The 20550-nt window shown below is 39.9% G+C and overlaps 1 protein-coding gene across 3 annotated transcripts; it reads right to left on the reverse strand.

Annotated features, from left to right (window-relative positions):
* Positions 1-488: 488 nt before the first annotated feature.
* On the reverse strand, positions 489-18769 carry stxbp1b (syntaxin binding protein 1b). 3 transcript variants are annotated; one of them, XM_027274345.1, is made up of 20 exons: positions 18694-18769; positions 14177-14226; positions 14017-14098; positions 13735-13811; positions 13468-13546; positions 12862-12965; positions 11355-11503; positions 10053-10137; positions 9532-9662; positions 9316-9423; positions 9039-9099; positions 8166-8231; positions 7830-7910; positions 6848-6986; positions 6258-6367; positions 4807-4908; positions 4069-4154; positions 3740-3897; positions 2990-3113; positions 489-1462 (listed from the first exon to the last, which is right to left on the reverse strand). In XM_027274345.1, exons 1-19 carry the CDS (start codon positions 18728-18730, stop codon positions 3004-3006), a joined length of 1815 nt encoding a protein of 604 aa, XP_027130146.1. In that variant the 5' UTR covers positions 18731-18769; the 3' UTR covers positions 489-1462; positions 2990-3003. The 3 variants fall into 3 exon arrangements, with proteins under 3 accessions (XP_027130146.1, XP_027130137.1, XP_027130152.1); XM_027274336.1 differs by having other exon boundaries at positions 3740-3900; XM_027274351.1 differs by lacking the exon at positions 2990-3113 and having other exon boundaries at positions 3740-3900.
* Between the last annotated feature and the right edge of the window lie 1781 nt (positions 18770-20550).

Below are 20550 nucleotides of genomic sequence, written 5' to 3' on the forward strand. Positions count from 1 at the left end.
AGCGTTAAAAAGAGATATCCAAAATTCAATATGTTAATAACCTGGCCTTATCCAATGTTTATATTTCTCCTCTGGCAATATGCAGATTATGTTTGGGGATATCTGTTAGTTACATTTTTTCCTCTTATTTTCAGTCATCTGGATAAAGATTGGTGGAAAATTGCTGGTTAAAAGAAGAGATCTGAGATGGTTTGCCATGTGATTAGGATGCCCCCCTCTGGAGGCTGTCGGTCATGTCCAGAGCACGCTGGAGGGATTATATCCCATTTGGGATGTCTAATCTCGGTCTCTGGGTGCAGATGCGTGCTATACCTGTTCATTGGTGTGCTGATTAAAAACATTAACCTGCATTATGAATCATTTTAGTTTTGATGCTTTCTTAGTCTTTTACTTCAAACATTGCCCTTTAGAGACCTCTTTACTGTTTCATGTTCATTTTGACCTCACGGGGGAGAGGGTCGACTGAAACAAATCTCAAAGAAGTTGAGTTCAAAGGAAGCCACTTTATTAGCTTAACACACATCCTGCAGCAAGTATTGTTCACGGATGTGGACATAAAAGCACAGTCATAATACTGACATCTCTCTTTATACACAGTGGAATACTAGTTACAGAGAATTACCGTACAACACAAAACCATTGACAATATTATGGTCCAACACAGGGAACCAAAGGAAGCTGAATCTCTACAAGAGAAAAGCGCACAGCCAAAAACACTACTGATTGAAATGCACAGGAGACAATCCAACTATTTTTTCTTTCAAAATGCTTGAGCTAAAGCTAAACATATCATCAGAGGAGCTTACATTGGCGTTTCCGAGGTCAGACACATCATGTAAATCTGATGATGTGTACAATATAGCATGATTGCATGGAAAGCACTAAAAACTAGCATGTTCCAACAAAATCAAAGAAGAAGGTTGTGTATTGGTACAGGGCAGAATACAACAGAAGTGAATACACATATCAAGTGTAGTAAAGACCATTTAGTTCCATTATAACTGGAAAGCGGTGGTATAATTGTCCTAGCATACTCTTTCACCAGTTTTCACTCATAGCACATAATCCTTGTGTGACTTCCAGCCGTCTAAACTAAAGCACAGACCTTTCCAAAGAAATAAACATCCCACAATATACAGACAACATTCAACATTCAACACAAACCCAATCTCTTCCAATAAACTCAAACTCAACATCAACACACCTGTGAAATCTAACACATGGTTGGTTTGGTTAAAGTTTGGTTCATGAGTGAAGAGCTACTGCGTCATACACAAGATCAAGTGTATATTTAATGTGTCATCGCTAGTTGGAGGAAGGGGGGAGTCAGTTTGGTGTGGCTGTTATATAAGAGCTGAGGACTGAGGGAGCACTACAGGAGCTTCTTAACTGGTCTGCACTTCTTTCTCCAAGTCTTTGAGGGTCTTCAGAAGGCGAGAAGGGGTGAAGATTTCAGTTGATCCTGAAAGACACAAAACAATGTATGATCACCTTTAAGATTCTACTTTGTTTTGTTAGTCAATTTAGATCAACAATATCCAAAATTATCCATGTTTTTATCTAAAAATTCAATGGTAATTTCAAAAACTTGGAAAATTGCCATAGGTTTTGATCATCATTTCTAGCATATCTAGAATTAATGGCGTGGAGATCGAAGTGGAGACTGGAGTTTGCATCACTTCACTTATATGATAGTGTGGCGTAAACCGGTCTGACTGACACTTCAATGGCTCACCTGTTACTTTGGTTGCACATGTCAGGGTGGGACAATTTACTCAGTTATCATTGTTACTGGTTGATACATTTTCTAACATCAGTATTTCCAAACTGCTTGTTTTAAACATGCATATTAGTTTACAATGGTTGACATGTTGGAAGATAGTAACCAGTTCACTCCAATGCAGTCACTCTGATTTTACACACTACACTGACAGGTGAGTGAGTCCTCTGTTATATGCTGCATCCTGGGCACCTGTGTTCACATTCTGGGTCAGGAGAAGTGTATGACTGATTTGGGTGAAAACGGGATCATATTTTATGGAGAAAATGTCCTTTCTTTGGTTTCCTGATGGACAGAAAGTTTTCGTCCACTAATCAGATGATCGGCAGTTCGATCCCCGGTTCGATACCCTCCAGCCAGTCGAAGTGTCCTTGGGCAAGACACTGAACCCCAAATTGCTCCTAAAGGCTGCACCATCGGTGTCTGAATGTGTATGAATGGTTAGCTCCTCAGACCGATGAGCAGTTGGCACCTTGCATGGCAGCCAATGGCATCAGTGTATGAATGTGTGTGAATGGGCGAATAAGATATGTACTGTAAAGAGCTTTGAGTGGTCTGAAGACTAGAAAGGTGCTATATAAGTACAGTCCATTTACCATTTAGTTAGCTAAGTTTGTGGTGGACAGACTAGGAGCTCAAAGAACAGTGAGATTGTTGGTGTTTCCTCCACTAGCAAAAGAGCTTTGAGGAGGAGGTTTTCCTTTCAGGCCCAAGATGAAGGGGAGCCAGTGGGGAATGCTGACAGGGAACCAGACAAGTGCTGGAGACAAAAGTAAATCTGGGACTGACTTTGCATAGTGCTCCATTACTTTCTACTTTCACATCTCCACACACCTGACCAATCACAACATGAGGTGGGTGTGAATGCAAAAGCTTACTGGGCTCAGAAAGTAACAGAAATTTTGGAACATGGCACAACTCAATCAAACATCGAAAAGTCATTTGACCAACAATCTTTTAAGTCTCAACAAGAGACTTAAGAGATTTTCATAATACATTGAATAGAGCCTCCAATCACACAGCTCATTTCTATGTTATAAATTAATATATTCATAATCAACACAAAGACCAGGGTCAGTTTCTAACAAAAATCACTGACAACAACCACTACAGGGATCAAGACCAAGACCAAGATCAAGACGCTGGACAGGTAGGTTGGTACAGGGGAACACAGGGATTCACAAATCACATCATTACTTGTCCATTTACTTCCAAATGAATTTTCATTCTGCAGGCGGCTCCTCTGTGCCCTCTGGTGCGGCGTTGGGATCCAGGAAGTCTGGGTGCTGTAGTTCCTTTAGGTACTTAGGCGGGGTGAGAATGTGGGTGGAACCTACCAGGTATAAAAGCCTGAAAGGTCAGCAAGGACTGAAATCTGGATGAAAGTTTGTCTTTTAAACACATTAGCCTGTTCCCGAGACTAACTGAAGCCTGATGAAATCTGAATTGAAGATTTTGCAGATTCACTTGTTCTCTCCTCCTTCCTGTACCTGACACTGCATTCATTCCCTGAGAGTCACAACAACATATCAGCTCTCACAGAGAACGTGATAATGCAAATGCACAGAAGTCAAGCTCTGCTGAATCAGCTGCACAGAGAACATGAATATAAGATTTCCAAACGGACACAAAAAGCTCAGGAGGATTTATCAAGCTATAGCACGATATTACAGAGTCATGCTGGATCAAACATGCTATTGTCAGCCCTCTTTATGGATGCACAGTATGTAATGAACAGGAGGTCGCAGTGAAATAATGAAGAAGAAGAAAAATCTGTCAGGTTAAATTACAGTTCACGATGAGGCTGAAAATAAAAACTAAAGAATTTAGACTAATAATTAATATTAACTGTATGAAAGAGAATGTTTTTAGCAGGATAATCATATAAAGGATATAAAGGGGTACTCAACTAAGGACTTGCAAAAAGACATATTGACTCTTTCTGTCCAGTGAACTCACCAATCAGGGCCTCCCATTTGCCATTGGCCTGAGTGACCTCGTACACGCACCGCATCTCGCTGTACGTCATCCCTCCGATAATAAAGACAATGATCCTGGGCCCTGTCTTCATCTCTGTGGGACCCCTGTTCTTGTGCCAGTTACCATAGCGAGCACTGCTGCTAGGGGTGAAACAAGGAAATAGAACATTTACTACTACACATTGAAAGATGTTTACATTTATTTGAGTGTCTCATTTAAATAGAAAATAAGATTCTACAGTTCAGAACAATAACTATGAAGCCATTTATTGCAGTAATGTGTTACATGAAGTGTAAAAAACTACATACCTTGATGGAGCGCTGGCTTTGGAGGACACTTGTCGCTGGGAAATGTACGGGTACTGCTTGGGGTCAAGTTTGTCCTCAATAGCGTCCTGTTGGAACATTTTAAGTTACTTCAGTTGTCCTCCAAAGCAGACTTACTTCTCACCGAAAATACTCTCCACAAAGCCACATTCAGATGAATTTGAACAAAAGAGCAGAACAAATAGCCGAACAAAAGAGAATAACATGCAATAATGCATTTGATGATCTCCCAATCAATTTTTTCAATCATAATATTGGTTTGCAAATGTTGGTGTTAGCATGCTTTTTACTAGATTTTACACTGGGCAAGTACACAAAGAATTGATAGCAGCAACCACTATCTGGCCCAATTCCAATGTCCGATTCATAAAAGATATTGCGTTAATAATATTAGAGCAAAAACTTATCTAGTTATGAATACTGTATTCCTTAAATAGAGTGCACTAAATCTGACACAGAGCAAAGCACAATAAGGTCGATACCAAGGAGATTACACTTTTCTGAACAGGGTTTGTCTCATTGACCCATTAATGGAAGATTTTACCACCAAAAATACATTTTAGAAGTCAGCACACATTAATATTGTTTTAATGATGTTATATTACATTATTGTCATTATTCTAAGATACATGTATGTAGTGGTTAAAGACATAGCACTAATCTTTAGTATTAGTGTGATGTTATACTGCATACTGCATGGTAATCTAACACAAAAAGTACCTCGATGAGATCCTTGACAAGAGGAGTCCACCTGGAGAGCTGGTAGGTCTGCTCACTGATTCGCTCCTTGCGGTCGGGCTTTTTGGCTTTCTTGGTGGTGCCCTGTAAAGAAACGATGCTTATCACTTGTGTGCTTTCACAGGTCACCTATCAGCACATCAACTCGCTGAAACAATTTAAGAGTGTGTCATCTTTTTCAAGTCAGTCTGGGTGCTAACTGTGTTTTTAGAGTGAGAGGTTCTGGTTGGTGTTGTACTGTCATCTGCAATCAGACGTACTTGTGATGTTGTTGTTTGCACTATATCATGGTGATTCACTTACCCCGCCTTTAAGGCTGGAGCTAGTAAGTCATTTTAGTAATTAAACAATCAATGAAAAATCATACAAGAAGACTGTGGACTAGATAGTATGTATCGACAGCAACTTTTACATGTGTTTGTTGTGCTTGTTTTACTTGTTAATCAGCAGCATTTGAGGAATAAGTGACATAAGCAAGCCGTCATTGATTGCATCAATGTACACCGGCTGCAAACAAAGACTTTGTCACTATTGAAATAGAAGTCATAAAAGATTAAAGCGCTTTATGAGTTCACCAAAACATCCACGACGGCTACTGATGTTTTTACCATGCAGTTGTTTTGACAGATTAAAGGATAACTGGTGATATTTGACATTTTCTTTTTGTTAACAAAATACCAAATCAACAATGAATGTGCCCTTTTAACACGTGTTGCAGTTTATTTTTACTCACACACACCGTCCTGCACTCATGGTGCAGAGTGAACTTGGTATATTCTTATTTTATGGGTCAGTAGTATTTGCACTATTGCCACTAAAATATTGAGCCACACAAGTATATGGTGAGGCACAGCGTAGTTATGCATTTTAAGTGAACTATTCCTTATTTCTTACTACTCTACATCCACTCAAATTGGACATCTAGGCATGCCTTTGACATCCTTGGAAAAAAATAATTGCAGAACATGACTGCATGATGCACATCAGAGGAGATTTAGAAGTGGGTAAACTCAATGCTGACTGAAAATGGAAGTACTGTGTATACCTGCACTACACCAAATGTGAATTCATCCACTGCTAAAAATAGTTCCCAATAAAAGCATTATTTACTCTTGTTTGAGTAATGTTTGTTAGAAAATGCAGTGACAAACTGTTTTAAGAATGAAAAAAAAACGAAACATTTGTGACCTGTGTGAAGAATTAAGCAGCATCTAATTTTTGAACTTTAACTTGCTCCTAGCGTAAAGAAGAAACTACTGTGGCTGCAAAATGTGTAACAAAAGCATAACAACAATTTTCTGCTATATTGTGTAAATAAAAAAAAATCTAAATCTGACACATTGGGCGTTGTGTGTTTCATGACACTTTCTTAAGTGTAAAGGAACCATGAACCATAAGCCTCATAAATAAGGTACTGGGCCAGGACAGCTCACCTCAGAGACAATGGGAACGCCCATGTGGGCCATGTTGGAAATGATGTCACTGTCCTCAGGTGGGATGTTGGCATGCTGAAGGAGCTTACACAGGTTCTCCTCAGTCACACCTGACACACACACACACACACACACACACACACACACACACACAAAGGTGCACAAAAACATGCAGTTCATCTAACACAGCCATGCACGAGAGCATGCACATTAACAGATACTTTTCAATGCATGCAAACACGAGGAAACCTGAGAATGTATTAGCACTAAAGAAACAAAAGAACAAAAATTGAATGCATAATGAAAATAATGGTGCCCAACCTTTCCCTTTCTATCATGGAGTAAACTGTGAATAGAACTTCTGTTCAGGTCTTCACCATGCCCTTTATCCTGTGAGATTTATTTGTACTTTATGTATTGTATATATTAACTTTAAAAATAATGATTTATGATTGAAATTTCTCCCTTGAATTAGAAGGCCTTATGTCCACTGTGAAGTTTTGGAGACTGACAATTAGGGATGTGACCTCCAGGTTGGGAAACATTTATAGTTGATATGAAAAACAGGAAAAGAACAGTGGATTTCTGACCATTTTTAAGGAAGATGTAGAGCAGGATGATGCGGATCTTGTCACACACACTGACGTTGGCGTCCAGCAGAACGGGTACAATGAGCCTCATCGGGTCCTTTATCTTCTCACCCTCTGCATCTATGCCCATCGCCAGATCCTTAAAGAAAAAAAACAATGGAGGACAGAGGTTCAACACAAGATCCATTTTAACAATACATAGGCTGGACGCTTCCGTGTAGAGGTCTAGCTTTGATGTTAGAAGAGAGCCTGTATGTGGCTACAAATACATCCAGAAGGGTCAGCAGGTAACCCTTGTGTTGAGATGGTGCAAATATTGTAAAAACGTCTTTAAAAATGTCTAATATCTCTATAATACATTTCTCCTGTCTTGCTCTCTCATATAAGTACGACAACAGAAATGTAAAAAAACAGATTACGCCAAATTATTCCGATGGACATATATAGTTCGGGGTCCTTTGCTGAGAAGAAATGGAGATCAATTGGTGCAAACTAACAAGATTCAGTGTGCTATTGTTGGTGAAGATGTGTTGTGATTGAGATGTCAGGAAACTTCTGGAGTTATGATCTGTGTGTTGAACATTAGAGATAGCAGATGTCCTGCTGAATCTAAAAGTATGTCTATGTTTTTGTGCTCAGAATTATTTATAACTGTTACAGGGTACAGTTTTGGCACAACTTGCAACAATCCAATTTAAGTACCATAATAATAATAACAATAATAATATACTCTAGTGCTGCTGCAGCTGTTGGCACTGTCCCTTTCACCTCATGCATCAGAGATGTCTTTGCATCATGTCTCTTTCTCCACAGCCAGCCTCATCAGCTTATAAACCTCTGTACCAGGCTAACCTTGTTCTGACTCCAGCTCTTAAACACGAGACGGATAGAAAGAAAGAACATTTCTCACCCACCATGCCGTCACTGGTGGCTTATTACGCAGACTTGAGGCAGATCAAATGATATAACTGAAGTGTCTTACCTGTTCTACACGACAGAGTTTGTCCACAGTGCCCTGGTAGCGGTTCATACAGTCCTCAGCCAGGTGGAGATGGGTCGAATACTGAGGGCAAAGAGGACAGATACTGTTAAAAGACGGTCCTAAACCTCTGTGCTCATATTATTAACATACACGCACCTTATTCACATGAGTGCAGAAATATGAAACTGTGCACACAATCAGTTAGATTTCTCAAAATGTCTTGTAACCGTACTTTTAAATTGGCGCTGACAAAGTTTTGTGGAAACACATGGAAACTCATGCAGTGACATGAAGTAACTGTATGGATGTGCAGTGATACTGTGATAAAATTCATACCTTACTGAGCTCTTTCTGGTACTGAGGCATCTTCTTCAGCATCTGAGCCAGTTCCTTCATGGTGGTCTGAAATACAGATGGGTGATAGACTTCAGAGATGGTGTGAATTAGATTTACCCTCCTTACTTACATAGTTACTATAAGTACTATACGTATGTAAGTCACACATGTTACACATTATGTGACTTGTAAATGACAACATAAACTTGAATTACATCCATCTGCTTAAGATTTGTATCAGACCATAAAGTGCATCTGGAAATACTGGTATATAATAAATACTGGTTCAATCCCGACCCATGCCAATCTGCATGCTGAAGATACTGAAGGCTGTGGCATAGATGTGAATATGATTGGTTACTTTCTGATGAGCAGGTGACACCTTGCATGGCAGCCTTTGCTGTCACTGTACAAATGAGTGAATGCTTGTATAGTGTAAAAGCACCATGACTGGTTGGAAGACTAGAAGGTGCTATATAAGTACAGTCCACTGACTCTGTTTATATGAACGTATTAGGATGAATGTTCTCTTTGCCACTCTGTGTCCTGTACGCCTGTGTCAGAATCTGTGTCATTGTCGAGAGCTTGGTGAAATAAAAGGCTGAAAGACAGACGCAGAGCTGGGCTGACTGCTGTTAGACTAGTCAGTGATATTAGCTGCTGCTGTGTCTGCTGTTGTTGACCTTGTTGATGTTTGGCTGTTATCAAAGTTGTCGACTCGCTAGTTTTCTTTTGTCAAAATTCAGGTACACTACTTCTGCATAAGAATCTCCTTCCCCGACTGTGTGACTGTGTGAAGGACAGATGGGAGCTGAAACACAGTAACAGATCCTGAAACCAGAGCAGAGTGATACAGTGTGCTGTGTCCTCTACCTTTTCTCCAGTGTTCATTTTTTTGCTTGCAGAGAACTCTTTCAGAGAACGAGTCACAGCCCTGCACAGACAGACGAGACAGAAACAGAGAAGGACATGGAAAGTCAAGAAAAATGAGTTGGCTGATGAAAACTTAGAGGATTCTCTGTGTGCCAAATCTTGAGAGAAATGACACTCTGTGACAGAGCTGTGGGTTTGTGATGGAGGAAGCTGCTGCTGTGGTTGTTTGTCCGTGTTGTGAGAGTTTATGTGTGTGATTAGAGTGAAAGCTGCTCACGTTGACACCTCAGCAATGTGTTTGTGTCTCAGAGACAGCCACAGGTCGTCATCCTCATCCAGTACTACCTGCTTCATTCTTGTCTCTCCCATCCCACTGGTCTCAAAGCTGACAGAGAGGGCACAGAGATTCACAAAGATATACAAACGTGTAATGTCTAAAAAATCACAGTCAGAGAGGTGGACTGAGTCAGACCTCTTTCAGCGGCCTCTTTACCTGTAGACGTCGTTCTCGATGGCCAGCAGGTCGTAGGCCATAGCCTGCAGTGTGAGCTCATGTAGGAGAGGTGACACAGGATCGAAGCCACGATCCAGAATGACCAGCTGAGTACGAGACTTGTCTGGACCCTGAGGGCATCAGAACAGACTCAGAAACACTGTGCGTACTGTGAAGCACTGATATTGTATACTCTTTATCTGCAGCTCATTGTCCAGTATTGTTCATTTACACAGGATCCAGTGGACTGATCATTTTGCAGCCACAGACTTCAGGTATCCACACTACTCCTCATCAGCATCAGCAGCTGCTGAATGAAAACCTCCAAAGTTTCAGTAATAAGAGCCATCAACATAGTTTTGTTTGAACTGGATTGCATTTTAAAGGGTAGATAGAATGATAAATCCTTAGAAATACGTTTTAATCAGATGAAGTCAAAACATAGAAATTCACAAAATATTGAGCATATGACATTTATTCATGTTTGACTAAAAGTCATTCATTTAGCTCCGCTTCCCTACCTCTCCCATGGTGGGGTCATCAGCCTTGTAGCCGTCCAGCTTCTCCTGAAGCATCTGAGCCAGAACTGCACAGTCTTTGTACTCCCTGAACCAACACACACACACAAACAGCGCCATAAAAAAACAGCTTTTTATTCTCATTTTCCTGTTGTTAGATCTATTCACCATGATAAAACATCTTATCTACACAGAGGCGTCAAACATCATCATCATCATCTGAAAAACTGGATGCAGAACCCAGTGTAGTTCTAACAAATTATTTTTATTTTTTATTTTTTTATTCTGGAATGGTTCTGCCTATTGCAAATTTCCAGGACCATGGTATTTAACCTCGTGGCCAGCTGAGCTTGATGCTATATGAAACTTTTTTCAACAGGATTCTTTGTGGAAGCAAAAAGGTTTTTTCCAAGCCAAAAGATTTTTATGATGATATTTTAAGATGCTAGAAATGCTAGAAAGCTGTAATGGATAACACATGGATCATGCAGCTAATCATGACACGTCAAATAAAAGCCTGTATTTGAACAATAACCGTAGGCAGCACAAACAAATGTGGCAATAGGTGGCGCTGGAGCAGAAAAATGAGGGAGAAGAAGAGCCTTGGCCTTTTTTAGTTTAACCATGGTAAACACTGCAGACTATTTGTGCTCCAAACATTACTGCAAATATTTGATTTTTCTCCTGTGATATATATTACACAGTGCCAATAAAGGCAAAGATACTGAATTACCAGTCCTCATGAATTCTGTGTAATGTACATTTCCATCAGTCACTTCTAGTTTTTTGTTTGTTTGTTTTGTTTTTAATCTACTGGTAATAAAACACAAGACTTCCTGTAGGATTTTCACATTAAGGGTTTCTGCCTGGAGATGCTGGAAGAATTTTAATTTGAAACATCTGTGCAGTGTTCTGCTTCACTGATTGAAGCTCAGCGGCCATCCAAAAAACAGCTGCTAGACATGTACAACATTTGTAAATTAAATATATTGAAAATACTGTTACAGGGGAGAAACATAAGTTTTAACTTTGACCTGACACTGAATTTATACTGGTGGATTAATGCTGTGGGAATGTATATTATAATGAATTTATCAAGAAAAGGGTAAACATGGAAGAAGTTGCAAGTCTAAGATATTCTTTTCTTTTCTCCAGAGATGAGAAAACAAAAACTAACAATCCTCCACTGCAAAAAATGATATGACACAAATCTGATGGTAGCCTCTATAACAGCAATGCTATATACTGTATAAGGGTACTAAAGAAAACAAAGATATTGAAATGGATTGGCCGTGCTGGTCTCACCCTCTGTATCGGACTCCAGGATACTCTTTAAGAGTGGCACAGAGGGTGGCGAGCTGCTCGGCACAGCGCTCCAGCATGTTGTTCTTCATGTCAGCCTTGAAGGGGCTGTAGAAATCCTGAAAGGCATCGGCTTTATCCAGAGAGAAGACCTGGACACACAACACATGACAGAAAGACAACATGAGGTCTGATCTAGCTTCATTCCTGCCCTCAACATTAAACTCATTAACACGCCACAGCAGTATGTGGGGAGACCTTAACCTGAATGAATCCAAAGTGATGGATTTAGTTCATTTACTGGTATGCATACTTTATTATACTCAGTGTTAATAGATTTAGAAGTGTTAATGATCTAAATTGCATTTAAACACCTTAAATCCACAAGAAAAATATTTCTGGGGCTCGAAAATGATTAAATAATAAAATGATAAATCAATATTGGCTTTAGGAAGCTTCTGTCTAAACATACTATTGGAGCTGGCACACACACATATACAGCGTGCACCCATCTGTTACTGACTCCATCACATGATAATAATCCTTGTGCTTTCCCTTGTCACACATCTTATCAGTGCACCCATTGGCTGCAGAGCGTGAGCATTGGTTCCGGTAAAGGGATGAGTGGAGAGCAGGGTGGGGGGGCAGGGCTGATATGTTGTGTCCCTCCCTCTCAGGATTAAGACTACAGGACAACAGCAGAGGATTGAAGCTAACGCTGATCCAACACAAAACACTGTCCACCACCGTTCCTTCCTCTGCTGATAAACTGTGTCAGTAACACAAGGGCGAGGATCATTTTCTACAGCCTGCTGCTACTTTATTTTTTCATTTAGTCTTTTCTTTCAAAGTTGCTAACACTCTCGGCCACTCTGGACAATTCTTCTTCTTTTGTGTTTTGCAGCTTCACTGTTCTGGCCCAGTTTTGCTCCTCTCATCAGTGTTTTCAGTAAAAAAAAGCTCTGATGTACACCACCTGCCCATGCAGAGACAGATACTTTTGGTGGAAATCTCAATCAGAAAGATACGAAGTCAGACTTTGTGTACAAGATTCAATTACTTGAGTTCTAAAATGAATAATTCCATGCACACAGTTTAGTGTAACTTATCTCCTTCATGGCATTAGTCTTGTCATTAGTGTTGCCTTGCCCTCACTCTTCACACTATATGAATTGCCTACAGTTTTATTTGGATCTTGGATATGTGAATTCAGCCTAGTTTACAGGAAAATGCACTGTTTCACTGTCAAAACTTTAATGTCATACAGCTTCTTCTCCTGGAGTGCTCCATGAATGCCCTCTTTGATATCTGGTGCCTCACTCAGGTCATCCTCCAGACTGTTACTCTGACAAACATCTGTCCAGGTGTGTTCATCAGCAGTATTCCACTAGTTTATATTTATTAGGTGTATCAGGAATGCTGCAATTTCAACAGAACATAACTGAAACTCTTCTGACCATTATCTATCAGACCTGAGGTAGACAATTATGAGCCACTGACAGCGTCTTACCTGTGATTCATAGGGCAGAAAGGCGATGTGGATCTCTGTCAAGGCCTTCATGGCTTTGGAGGCGCGGGATTTGGTCAACAGTCCAAATAACGAGTCTGGGATTGCTGCAGAGAGTCACAGGGATATATGAGATAGTTAGCAGTTAAAAGAATGTCAATGATACGTCAGTTCTGAATGTTGTAACCTGTCTTAACCTGACAATGTCATCAGTTAGTTAGTTTTAACAAAAGCCTACAAAGAATCTATCAAGGTGATGAGTTGGTATGTGGCATGAGGTATGATGAGTTATAAGAGTTATCAGACACTAAACAACTGCAGAGTGCTTTCCCCAGAGCAGCTGAACAATATGTACTATGAAATAATTATGACTGAGCAGCCTACCTACAGGGATCAAGTTGTAACAATAGCTCTATTAGCTTGTTGTTAGCTTGGTTTAAGTGTGAAAAACAGCCACTTGCCAGCTGTTTTTTGAGTATGGTTTAAACACAAGTTAACATGAATACAGATTTGTATATTTTAAAGGAGAACACACAGAAGTGTCTTTGTTAACTTTGAGTTTGCAAATGTTTCGTCTATATTTGGCTCGCGTGAAATGGATTTACTCACTGTCGGTGAAGAAGACATGAGCGCCTCGGTATCTCGGAGACTGCGGGTCTCTAAAGTCATCAATCAGACCCTCAACAGACTGAGACGGCAGAGAACAAAGATTTAACACACGAACTGAAAGAACTGTTTGGACAATTCTTCACTCCACTGAATATTTCTCAACGATAAGCTGAAGATGAACTATCAGATCAGTGAAAGACTGTGTGTACTGTACCATAGAATTATGAATTCATTATTAACAGCCTGTACAGGACCTGTATCACTTACCTCATCCGAGGGTGTGATCAGGTAGATGGCCTCCATGCTGGGCAGAGGCTCGCGCCGCTTGGTTATGTCTTCTACAACTGGAGAGCACAGGCATCAATCAATTCTCACGTATCAGCTTGATTAGACTAGAACTACTCTCTGACTTGTACTTTGTAGGACTATCACTGCTCAGATTGAAAAGAATCACCACGTGGTGGTGGAGCATCGTTTCAGCTAAGCTTAATTAAATTTACCTTCACTACATGGGAGACGACAGCTGAGGGGAACTGAGGTTGTACTTACTGGTGATTCCTTCTGACATGATGTCTGTCATTCTACAGCAGGAGGAGAGCATCCTCATACTCAGCTTGTCCACCACCAGCACCTACAAACATTTTGAGAACTTCACTTTATTCATATTCAGTGTCAGGATCACAGGAGGAGGATGCCACGGCACTATTACCTTCCATTTTCCTTTCTCTCTTGCCTTCTTGATGACATTATTCATTATCTCTGTAAAGAAAAAAAACATGCAGTTACGGTTCAGTCAGAGGAATAAAGCAGATCATCTTTTCTTTCATTCTCATCCACTTCTAATCTAATCGACAAGTGTGGAACTGCACTGCCTTACATTATTATAAACCATGTGACCCACAGGTGAACTATGCTCTAATCGGAACTGAGTAGAAGCCAGCTGTTTGAGTCAGAGCTACAGTCAGCATAATCACTGAGTGAACGGACTGATTACCCCACGTAACCACAACGCTGTTTCTGCAATGTCATGGTTGAGTTTTTCAGATGACCTCCGGTCTATCAGCACATATGTAGCAGATATCCCAAAACACAGACAAATGAAACTATCTCCAAGGCTGGATCGCCCAGAGAGAGCCAAGAGAGTGAAAGAAGAAACATATGGTATGCTAATGTTTATTAATAATGTCCCACAGATTAACTTGTAAACCCTTTAGATTTTAAATTAATCAATCAAACAATTAATCAAGCAAGCAATCAGTCAACCAGTCAATCAAACAATGAAGGCTGATGAAGGTTCAGTCTCTGTCACATGTTCATTCATGTTCAGTAGTCTGTGGGTGACTACTGATCACCCCTTAATCCCAGTCTCTGTGCACTATGTCTCTGACATGTGTTCTCCAATGAGACTCGTCTTGACTTTACTTGACTTGCCAAAGAAATTAATGACTTGGACTTGCTTGAAAATTTGACTTGAAATTTTAGTTTGGAAAGACCATGAAGGAACTATCTATCATTTCGGTTTATTAACAAAGATGGAATAATTATTGTATGGATGATTTTTCAACATAGTTCTTTACATCATGTGCCAAGAGAATCTGAAGCGTGTATGGTCCTCTCAGGATTGCTAAGAAAAAATATATTTCTTAAATATCTGTATGCTGGTCAAATGTACCCAAATATCATCACCTGAATGCTGAGCTCAGTGTGACAGCCTGACAATAACTCTACATACTGAACAGACACGACAAATGTGCAAATCATTTTCCACAAGCAGCGGGGAAACAGGGACACAGAGGAATAACATGACCCCTTATGAGGAAAGCAGCATATAGGACATATACACTGTCATATCATCAATGATGGAGGGTTGGACCTATCAGAGACAGAACAGCACATTGCAGGTGAGTCAGTTCCTGAGGTGTGAATCAAACTGATGTTTGTAAGACAGAATAAAAACATCCTGTTGCTTGTGTTGATGAGCAGCGTCCCACTTTTCTCTCACTTGGGGGTTTAAGCATCTGTCTGGTCTGTCAGACTGAACATGAAGGGACTCGTGTGTGTTGGGAGGGACAGGCCCGTTACAATCGCCGCCTCTAATCTCCTCCCAATCCTCTTACCCCATCCACCACCTCCCCAACCGCTATTTCTGGGCCGTTTCTGTGTCAGCGGATGTGACATCACAGCATCACACACACACACACACACACACACACACACACACACACACACAAATAAACAGACAGACAGACGAGTAAATAAGTCGACATGTCATGTTTCCACACAGAGTCAGGGTGACATTTCAGTTGAATAAGCACATTATTATGACACCGGAGCCATGTGATAGCAATGAGCCTACTCATGACAGTAATTGAAAATGACATAATATGAAACTGAAGATGAATCTTCTTTTTTGTCAACGATTTAAAGAATTTGTCACAGAACATTCCATAAAGGTTGTAGATATATTTTAATTCCACTCTCTCTGAGGCTGCTGTCTGAGGAAAGCTCGTAATGACGGTAAATGATGTATGAAACAGTGAATGGTTCTGTTTATCCAATTACTCAACAGGATTAAGTGGAGGTGCCCATGAAAGAACTGGACACCACCTGACAAGCTGCTTTCACGAGCAAGATAAACAACAACAGGCTGCTGCTGCGACATAGCTTCGTATAATCCAGCTTTATAGTTTTGTATTTTATCATCACAGTAACTACTGTAGCTTTGCAGGGGAGCAGCTCTCCTCTGGAAAACATTAACTCAGCTACACACTGTGGGAAAGCAGACATGATGGAAGAGGAGACGCATTAGTTACAACACAGTCTGATTTACTGTCACCTCCACACACCCTGCCACAAACACACATGAAAACAACAAGTGTACACCTGTTCTACATGGGCTCTATATGTATTTGTTCATGTTGACTCTTACACAGGCTGGCATTTTGCGGGATTCAGTAAAAACATGTAATCCAGACAACAGTAACTATGTAGACAGGACATATTTTAATAAACTGATCAGAGTGTTGGGGAATTCAGAGGTCTGGAGGCAGTCTAATAAGATGAGGATGTTAATCAAAATGTTTATGGAGCGTGCCTAATGTATCAATATGACAATCCCTGTTGCCTGGTGGGATCTACCTATGCTTATGTTATGTTATGAGTGTTTGTTTCAGGACAGCTTCACAAAAACGAGGTCCTGGAAAATCAACAAGATCATTAAATTTTACACCTTATGTGTCAGGTCAACTGTACATTTTTAGAAAACCTTCCTCCTCCTGCTTCAGGCTGAATCCTAACCCCCTCCATTCAGTTTCATTTATTTTCAGCTTTGCTCCTGTTACTCCTCGACATGCCCCAGCAGTAAAGCTGTGTTTGTGCTGCACAGATGATCTTACAGAGCTGGCTGGATTGAATACTGCTGAGCACGCATATGTGATGCTTATGCTCCAGATTCTGTTCTTTAATATGTCCTTGACTATTTTTTACTAAACTCAGTGCAGCCCCACTGACATGCTGATCTTGATCAGTAAGAGAACTGTGCATTGTGTCATCATACTAACGTAGTGGGATTCTAAGCAACACACCTGGTCATTTCTGTCTGTCTGCGTCCATGTGTTGATAATTCTGACTGCAGGTTTGCTCACAGCCTCACTGGACAAATTCCAAACTCAAATACTAAAAACTGTCAGTCAGCAACTGACACTTCCCTCTAGGAAACATGCAGCTGACCAGCCATTTGGCTTTCAGGTCAGGTCAAAGTTACTTATGTCTACACCAGTCTGCATGAATCAGTACTGTGGAATGATCATTGGATCAAATGACAATGTGTATGTTAATGGTGATGATCACCAACTTTGCATTCCCCCACAGATCTACAGAGCCTTGTCTAGCCTTGTGTCCTTGCGTTTCATGGCTGACAGCTTCACGTTTGGCAGCAGGAAGCTGTTCAGTGAAGAAGATCTGACAAACTCACAGACTCAGCCAACAGCAAAGTTAGCAACCAGCTGCTAAAACAGTGGAGCACTTAGCAGCTAAAATTTTATTTGATTTATAAATCTAAAAATATGAATTAATACTGCTTCAATTCCAGCACTTTGACCTCAGCACCGCATCTGGAATGAACATGTGACAGAGACTGAACCTTCATCAGCCTTCATTGTTTGATTGACTGGTTGACTGATTGCTTACTTGATTAATTGTTTGATTGATTAATTTAAAATCTAAAGGGTTTACAAGTTAGAATTAATGGTTTTATTAATGATTATAACTAAAGAGAGTGAGAGAGTAGAGTAAGAGTAACTTTTAAGTTGCTAAGTTATAATAAAAAAAATCCCTTTGACCAAACTAAAGATGATCATTGATTATCAACATGAATAACTTTATTGTTACCAAACAGAAAGGACAAACAGCAGCCAACAAAGTCGTTACAACCTAAACACCCAAAATGTGTTCTTATGAATGCCTCATCATTGATCTATAAAGTATTCATTTTAAAAACCATGAACAAAGTCATTTATTTACCCTTTAGGAGAGTGTGACAAGAGAGCAATCATTTCTCTGACACGGAAACTGAAAATGAAATCATTCCCAAACTAAACTCTGCTCACATACTCTGTCTGTCAGTCAGCCTTGTCATTATAATGATAGTGTTAAATGGTGAGCTGCTGTGTGGTGATGTTGATGTACAGGTGACAGATCTTTCCTCTGAGGATGATGTCAAAGCATTTAATCTGCAGACAAAGATTAGCGAGGCAGGATTTACAGAGAAGCAGGCAGCACGCAGCGGGCTCTTCTGCTTCACACAAACGCCAATAACGACTCGATAACGGGATGATGTCTCTAACGGGACGCCATCGAACATCTTCACATGTGTATAGTTCATCTGTCTGACGGTTTAATAAACATTTGGCGAGCCGCGTGGCTCAGATGTGTCCGTGCGTCTTTTACGCACCGAACTCCCCAAAATAAAACATTAACATAATCATAACAAAACAAGTGCAGCTATCAGCTGCAGTGTCCCATATTATATATATCAATAATCAGAAAGGTGACATAATGCATAATACTCATAGCTCACATGAGAGGTTTGGTGATGGAGATAACCCTCCATGCCTCTACAATCCTTTACATGAATAATAATTATCATCATTTTCATAGTTATTAAATCAGCCAATCAGTGAGCGTGTTCATTAAAAATATAGTGATTAATAAATAAACTGTTCTTACTCTCTCCAACAATGGCTTTTAATCCAAGTGGTGCCATGATGAGCCCTCTGCTGCGCGTCCACCTCCACACTAAACTGACCGGTGCCACAACTGAAGTGAAGCTCAAGAGAATGAGCAACACACTTCCGTTCTAATTTATTACAAAGTAAAAGCATTTAGTTGGGGAAAAGCAGTAAAATAAGTAAATAATCCATCCATTTTATAACCCATCCATAACCCTGCTGACACGCAGAGACAAACTAACACTCACACTCATATTCACACCTACAGGCAGTTTAGAGTCACCATTTAACCTACATGTCTTTGGACTGTGCAGGAGTATCTGTTTTGAATAATAATAATAATAATATAATAATATAATAATAATATATATAATAATAATAATAATAATACTAATAATAATTGTTATTTTATTATTATTATTGCTATTATTATTATTATATTTTATTATATTATTATTATTATTGAGTGGTTCCACAAGGAGACATGGTTAGCTTGACGAGACATTTTGTCAGATGGAAGTTCAGTCTTGATGCTGGGGTTAATATGTGTGACACAATCATCTCTGATGACAGTAGAAGTTTGTCAGTGTTTTCAAACTATTTCAGAACGCTTCATCATAAGCTGTTTTTAGTGGAATAATTCTGGCCATCCTTCTTCCTTTCTATGAATTCTTGACTTATTTATTCTGCTAATCATTTGTCTCTGTTTCGTTGTCTATAATTCTAATTTTTATTTATAACCATAATGTATCTGTTTGTGTTCAGTGGGGTTCTCCGAATACAGGACTGCATGTTTACAAGCTTTTATTTTGAAGACAAACTGTCACAACAGGAAACTCAATGCCTGCTATTCAGTTCTGACTTGCTATTATATTATCTGTTGTATTAAAACTACATAAAAAACATGGATATATATTAAAATCTATATTTATTAGTTTTCATATTTCAGTCTGTGTTCAGAATGCATGAGCAGAGTGGACTGTTGAAAGCAGTGTGTGGAGCAAAGACAGCTGCATGCACGCAGGAGGATTAGGGTCACATGTGACACTGTATTTAAGTGTAAAGTAACAAAACAACAAAAACAAACAAAACTGATTTTATTCAGAATTCAGAAAGTTTGGTCAGATTTTGGTAATCATTCTAATTCACACGTGGCCCTATAATCCTCTTCATATCCATGAGAGGGCGGCAGAGGAGAGAGCTCTTGCTCTTTCAGGAGGAAAATCTTCATCCCACCTCAGCTACTCTGAGTCCTGATGTGTTCCACAGGTTCCTGCTGAAGATCCGTGACATCAGGAACACGCGGAGAGCTCTGGCTCACTGTTTAAAGTCGCAGCTGTGTGCGCTCTGCTGAGGACTAGACCTCAACATGAAGTGATGTACAGTGTTCTGCTGACTCAAACATCTGGATCAGACTGACCTCAGTTCCTTCTCTTATTCCTCTTTTGTGTTTTTGTGCCACGTGTAAACAACACAAACCTTTTTTATTCAAACAAAATTCCACACACGCACACACACACACACACACACACACACACACACACACACACACACACACACACTTCAGTCCACAGCATAGTGACAAGGTGTGGCCTCAGCTTGTGATGCGTTCAATTCACCTTCAAACTCACTTTTCACCGTATTCACCATCGTGTAGACTGACATCATGTTGAGAATTTTTAGTGACCTGTTGATAAATATTATCCAGCCCAGGTATTTTATATTCTGAACCAGTGAATAAATTAAATGTTTACTACTTTAAGCCCCAAAATTAATGATATTAAAGGCTTCAGTGTTTTGACTGTTGTGCAGTTGTATTGCTGGCAGTGTGAAGAAGTTTAAACACATCTTTTAA

The sequence above is a fragment of the Larimichthys crocea genome, chromosome III (assembly GCF_000972845.2).
Source record: "Larimichthys crocea isolate SSNF chromosome III, L_crocea_2.0, whole genome shotgun sequence".
Classification (NCBI taxonomy): domain Eukaryota; kingdom Metazoa; phylum Chordata; class Actinopteri; family Sciaenidae; genus Larimichthys; species Larimichthys crocea.

What these genes read in the sequence shown, in the direction of transcription:
- stxbp1b (XM_027274336.1), bottom strand. Translation starts at nt 18,730, where the DNA reads ATGGCACCACTTGGATTAAAAGCCATTGTTGGAGAGA. An exon ending in ATGACCCCACCATGGGAGAG is followed by an intron (nt 9,663 to 10,052) that starts GTAGGGAAGCGG and finishes TGATGCCCTCAG; the next exon opens with GGTCCAGACAAGTCTCGTAC. An exon ending in TTGTCAAGGATCTCATCGAG is followed by an intron (nt 4,155 to 4,806) that starts GTACTTTTTGTG and finishes ATGTTCCAACAG; the next exon opens with GACGCTATTGAGGACAAACT.